The 6305-nt window shown below is 36.7% G+C and overlaps 1 protein-coding gene across 2 annotated transcripts in view; it reads right to left on the reverse strand.

Moving 5' to 3' along the window:
• Positions 1-6305, reverse strand: part of SLC41A2 (solute carrier family 41 member 2) — a 46447-nt gene extending 40142 nt beyond the window's left edge. The window contains exons 1-2 of one of the 2 annotated variants that reach the window (XM_009947897.2): positions 5760-6305; positions 2916-3023 (exon numbers count right to left, since the gene is read on the reverse strand). In XM_009947897.2, the coding sequence (XP_009946199.1) occupies positions 2916-3023; positions 5760-6305 (654 nt within the window). Of the gene's footprint in view, positions 1-2915; positions 3024-5759 lie in introns of those variants that run through there. The other variant, XM_086468353.1, reaches the window with a different exon arrangement.

A 6305-nucleotide genomic window follows, 5' to 3' on the forward strand; every position in this document is an offset into this window, starting at 1 on the left:
ACCTAAATATAATCTTGTTAGAATTATCTTGATAATGAATAATCTATATGGTTCTTATCTTGTACACTATTGTTCTCTTAAACCTCCGCTGTGATGTGCACAGATACACTCTACACCATTACCGATGAGCTCTTCACCAGCTAGAACAAATTAGAGCCACCACTGGCAAAAGAGTGAACACTCACTGAACCATGACAAGCCTCTACCTCCTCCCTGTGAAGGATGTCCAACGAACTCACAATATGACTAAGGAAGTCCCGGAAAGTATTTCACTCATTTGTGTAACTTAGGCCAGGGTCTGTCATGATTCTTGAAGGAAACAGGTCATACAAGGAAATCAGAGGCACTAGAAAATAAACAAACAACAAAAAAAAACCCCACAGGTCTGTTCATGCAAAGCTGGGAAGTAGCTTGCTGCCAGCGGTGCTCTGGCTGTGACTTCGAGCAATGCCAAAGAAACCAGAACTTCCACATGCCACATAGCACCGTCTGAAAAAGTGTACACTTCGCTGACCTCTTCTTAGCCAGTTAATCAACCTTCATAGTAGAAGGACATGAACAGAGCTGGCTAACCTGATCTAGCCAAGACAGACATGTGACAATTTCTGGTACTGGGGTGAGAGGAAGCCTTCATGGCATGCTTGAGTAAAAACCTCTGAAGCATCAGCTGATTTATGTCTTGGTAAGACTTGCTAACACTCCTCAAACTAAGCCCTCTCAGAATGGACTGTTTGAGTCTTGGTAGGAGCTTGGGCTTCAAATGGCCAAACTGGCTCTCAAAAATCACATTCAAGACATCTACAGATCACGTTATCACACAGTTACTGGGATACTCATAAGAATGCCATTTGGGGCGGAAGGGTGTGGCCTGAACCTCATGGTGCCAAATTTAGTTAACCACTGAACATGCAGCCAGTATTGTGGAAGCTCCAGTATTCTTTATCTGCATGTGTGTGTGAGAGGGGCATCAGCTCCGTGACTTTTGGTAACAGTTGATGGGTAGTGAGAACTGAGGTCAGGATTCCCAGTGCAGAAAAAGGGTCTGCATGCCCCTTTTCCAAATGTCCCCTGAGAGATTCAAGGTTCACAAATAAGATGGCATTGGTGAGGATGGGGAAATCAGCCATTGATGGCCCAGAGAAGTTCTGGAGTCATGATCTGGCAAAGGTCATAAGTTTAATTGAGACAAAGATCCCATTAGCTGAAGCAGAAGTGGTGGACCTGATTCTGACCCTCTTTTTTTAAGCCTTCAGTAAGGCACTGGTAGATCTTGGACCTGTATTTTTCACTGTGCAATACAAGTACTTTCAGTCCTCAGGCCGTGAACCGTAGCAGTCAGGAACAAATTAAGCAACAGGTCAACACAAAAAAACCTAAGGTAGAAGACAAAAGTACTCATGCCTGACAGTAAAGGCAGTAAGGTTTAAACACAAAATATTGTTAAGAAACAGTAAGAATACTCAGAAAAGTAAGAGCATTAAAATCAAACAGAAAACAAGACTGAATAGCAAAGGCTGCCATTGATAAAGACACAACAAAACACATCAATTCTTACGTATAAAAGAACGGATATGGGGCAAAAGCAATCAATTTCTATAATGGGCATGACACAAGCAAACCTTCACAGGACTGCTAAAGCTACGTCCATCACAGTGTGCATTTGGGCAATAACTCAATATAATGTGGCAATTACATTTATTAATGACAAAAAACTGTGAGACCTTGTCAATACAAAGCATTGTAATATTGTACAAAAACTGAATGACCTTGAAGATTACAGCAATGGAAACAGATGAAAATCAACAGTGGAAATGCAAGGTCATGCACATACAGACTAACAGTATTTCTGCCAGAGGATAGGAGTGACAGCTGGAAATAACACGAAAGGAGAAATACTTGGACACAGTCATTGATCACAAAGTGACTGTGAGGTCTAAATCTGACACTGCTAGGCAAGTAAGTACATGTATACCTAGAAAGTTTCGACAGCCGTTTTCGAGAGTAATAGGGAAATGCTATTCTACAAAGCCATAGTAAGGTCTCATCTGGAGTTATATACACTTTTGATCAAACATTTTCTAGAAATACTCAGTCAAGCAGGAAGAGGCAGAGAGTGGGGGCCTTGCTGGAGAACAGAAAAATTCTTACAAAGGAGAAACACTGCATTAGGCAGCGTCTTACAAAGATACCCAGTTCAGATACCAGAAATAGTTTAGCCACATTATAGGAACATTCAGTTCACTATAGTTATTCACACACACAGAAAAGATACATGGTAAGGTAATCTGGCTTGCTTAGGCTAGAAAAATGAAGGGATGGAACATCCCCTGAGATGTAGAAAAGAACTAACAAATATGTAAGAAAGAAGACATAGGAAAAAAACTAGTTATGCTACGTTACAGTGTTGGCACACACAAAAAATAAGCAGACCCCCAAAAAACCACCACAACAAAAAAAAGGAATAAAATTATTTAGCCAGAAACTACAAAAGAGTTTCTTAGTTTGATCAACAAAGGTCTGGAATAGCAATGTTAGCAATGCTTTAGTGGTCTAAAAGACCACTTGGTCTTCAGAAAAATGTGTTCAAAACATACACATTTTGTTAGCCTATTCAAACGCCTCAAGGCCAAAGAGATCTGTCAACCTTACAGAATACACACGTAAATCTCAAAAAATGGACATTATCTGTTCTGAATGATGACTCAGAAGGGACTGAAGAAGTAAAATTTTGATGTGTGGAGATTAGAAGAGGGTTGCCTTTTTAACTTTGCCAATTTAATAACAGATTTAAAGAGCCCCCGTAACAACCAGGTTAAGCCATAAACATAAAACATTTGTGTTCCAAAGATTTGTTTTCCTTTTGAAATATTTACAACATATATATGAAAAGTGAAGGGGAAGAGAAAGTTACTTACAGCAGTCGACAGCCGGGATGCCAAGGTCATTTCCAAATTTCCTTTGAGACCAAGAAGTGCAGGAACCAAGATAAAAACTTCAGTAACATTCTTGAACACATCCCAGTGCTACATAAACGATACAGTGTGAAACATTCAATCGAAAAATTCTCTTTAGACCATCCGCAAAGTATTCCAAAAATTCTGTAACTCATAACTTGATCGTCAAAAAAAAAAAAAAAAAAAAAAAATTGATCTTTTTATAGTAGACCTAAAAGTCTAAAGCCAGAACTGTTATCTGTCTAGATAAAATAGATTTATGACTGCATATTACTACTTCAAAGATGAGAATACCAAAAGTAAGAGATACAAAACTTGGCCTTAAAATAAATCTAGTTAAAAGAAGATGTCACTAATTTGAAGTCTTTTTTTTTTCATGACTTTAAAATAGTACCAAGTACTATGACTGCTCTTGAATTCTGCTCTTAATTTACAATAATATTGTACTCTTTTCCCTTCCAGATGTGTAGAAACATCATGTAAAAACAGTAAGGAATTAGTTGTCAAAATGAATAGTGTAAGTGAAAAAAGCTTATATTTATTCTTTTATTTCTAAGTGAAATTTAAGAAAGTACAGTTTTCCAAAACCCAGATTTTATAAAGCAAACTCTGACGTAATTTTTTGTGTGCCGAGTTCCCAGCACTGAAATGTTGCACTACTTTTTATGTCTGTCAATCCATGTATTTAATTTGTAATCATTTATCAACTTTAACTAAAGTTTAACAAAACTGTAAATTGTCTTTGTATTCAGGGTTTTTGAATAACCAGATTCATTCACCTAAATTATTATTTTTAATTAAAATAAAAGGATTCGATTCTCAAATGCAAACAAGATCTGAGAATTACCTATATGTGAAGTCACATATGTATTTACTGCTGGGAAAGAATAGCCATGAAATGGTTTGTAAAAAACAAGATTAGAACGCTTTGTTGCCTTCAGATTTTCATTTTCAAAACATATTCTGTCACATGTCAAATTCCTGCTTTAGTGACATCACAGTTTAATGCTTAGTTTAAGGTGAATAAGCTAGTGTACTGACACTAGCTATATATTTTTTTCTTTATGTCACATCTGTCTCATTCTTGGTGAGATGGACTAGGAAAACAATGAAGATTAAAAGTAACAGAGAAGGAAAAATCCAGATGTATCTCAGTCCAGCTCAAAAACCAGCTGCACAAACACATTCCATTAAGGGAAGGAAGACAAGGTGAAACACTTGGTTGGAAGCCAGTAGTGGCAGTAAGCACAACTGCCTCTTTTGGCTGATCCTTATGCTGTATTGTGCATCATATATTGACAGAGTACAAACAAAGCACCTGTACAAAGAACAAATTCGTAAGATGTAAATGAAAAAAGCACAAGACTGGTGTGAAACAGTGCAAGGAAGCAGTAAAGTTTGCAAGCCAGTTTTTATTTTCCTGTTTCTTGATGTATAAAAGTGTCTTTTCATTGCAATTGGTTGAAGTCCAAGCTTCCTTTAATCTCTCCAGATTTTGAGTGAGTCACCTTTTACCCCTCTTTAAATTAACTTCATAAACTCTTTAAGTGTAGCTAAAGAAAACCCTAAAGCTGAATGAAACAAAACAAAACAAAAGAGATTAATTTCTCTACTGTCTTTCAGTTTGAATATTGTGGTTCTTTCAGATTTTTAAATATTTTCTGTGAATTACTCACACAGGAAGAGAGAATCCATGAGGTTTGCATTTATAAGAAATTTCTGTTTTTTAAAAAACAAATTAAGTAGGAAATAAAAGTAAATACAGCTTTCAAAATGCAGAGTGAAGGCAAGAAAAGAAGCTAGTCAAATAAAACTGTCTCCAGAATTTTCCTCAAATATCATTGCACAAAGAACTACTTCATAGGCAACTGTTACTTTTTCATTTCCACTGAAATGCTGCTACATCTACAACCGTGTTAAACTGAAAACTAGTCCTAAAAATATTCTGTATCAGTAGGGTCTTAGTGATATAATACCCTAAAAGAGGTTTTTAAAATGTTATTAAACTTCAGTCTTAAAATTGAGAGAAAGCTCTGTTTTATCTTAGCCCTGAATAACTACCATCAGTTAAATCTGCTACCAGAAACCAAGATAATCTGGCTTCTTGGGACCTAATACAATTATATTTCAAAGAGGACATGACGTTGCAGTCCTGTTCACACCACTGATGTTTGTAATTCAAAGTATTCAGTATACCTGATGTTATATAAAAAAGTCACTTACATACACCTGAATATTCAAAAAAGCTCTAAATCACTTCATATGGATTTCATAGACCATATGAATTTCATATAGCATATGAATGTAACGCACATTTTCATACACCATATGCATCGTCATGGACCAAATCTATACAGTATTTCAGAAATTGCATAGACTTAAGGCACGGAAGGAGATGAGATAATGCAATATATTGTTCTAATTTTTTAAAACTCCTATGCATTGCAGCATCACAGTTAATTACAACTCCTACTTGACTAGGTACACATTTATTAGTGTCAACAGAATTTTGAACGATTACTGTTATTTCTATCCTTAGTTAAAGCAGAAGGTAACAGTTTTATTCACCAGCTCACTGTGGCTAAGTGACAACATCCACCCAGACTTGAATGACTCCAAATTAAACATTGGAACTGCTTAAGATGAGGTGTGAGGAAAAGGAGTTCATAGCAGCAGAACCATACACCGTACACATACACAGACCTAATTACTCCTCAATATTGTAAACATCTACAGTATCATGCATTAGAATTATAAACCTCACAGACCACCTGCTAAAAAACATCTTCCAAAGCAAACACCAACCTGTACAATATCCAAAACCATGCCAGCAGAAACAGTTCCAAATCCTGCTAGCAAAAAAGGTACGAGTATCTGTAATGCCATAATGCTACTAGATTCTTTGGGCTGTTTTCTACTTCCTTCCACAATGATATCTTCGTTACTGTCACTAGATAAGTTGTCTTCCTGCAACATGGCATCTGTTTCTGAAGCGCCCATTCCATCACAGTAATTATAACTGGTAAAATCATCATATTTAGGGCTACAGCTGGATGGGCTGTGCCCATTACTACCATGAAAACTTGGTTCTGAGAAGTGATGGTACTCTGTGTGTTGCTCCGACCTAACATTAAAATTGTGTCCTGCTGGTTGTAATCCATCTTGCCAGACACCATTTATTTTTTTGTGTCTTTCATCCTGGTAAGCAACAGGAACCATACTCAAAAGCAGTCTCAAAAATTTATCAGACTGAATTGTGTTAAGATTTATGGTCCAGTTTACAAAACCTTCTCTGTCATGAACTTTGCTATTTGTTTTGGAGATGGTAGATCTGCCTTTACAGTTAGTCAT

The sequence above is a fragment of the Leptosomus discolor genome, chromosome 1, assembly GCF_034619465.1.
Source record: "Leptosomus discolor isolate bLepDis1 chromosome 1, bLepDis1.hap2, whole genome shotgun sequence".
Classification (NCBI taxonomy): Eukaryota; Metazoa; Chordata; class Aves; order Leptosomiformes; family Leptosomidae; genus Leptosomus; species Leptosomus discolor.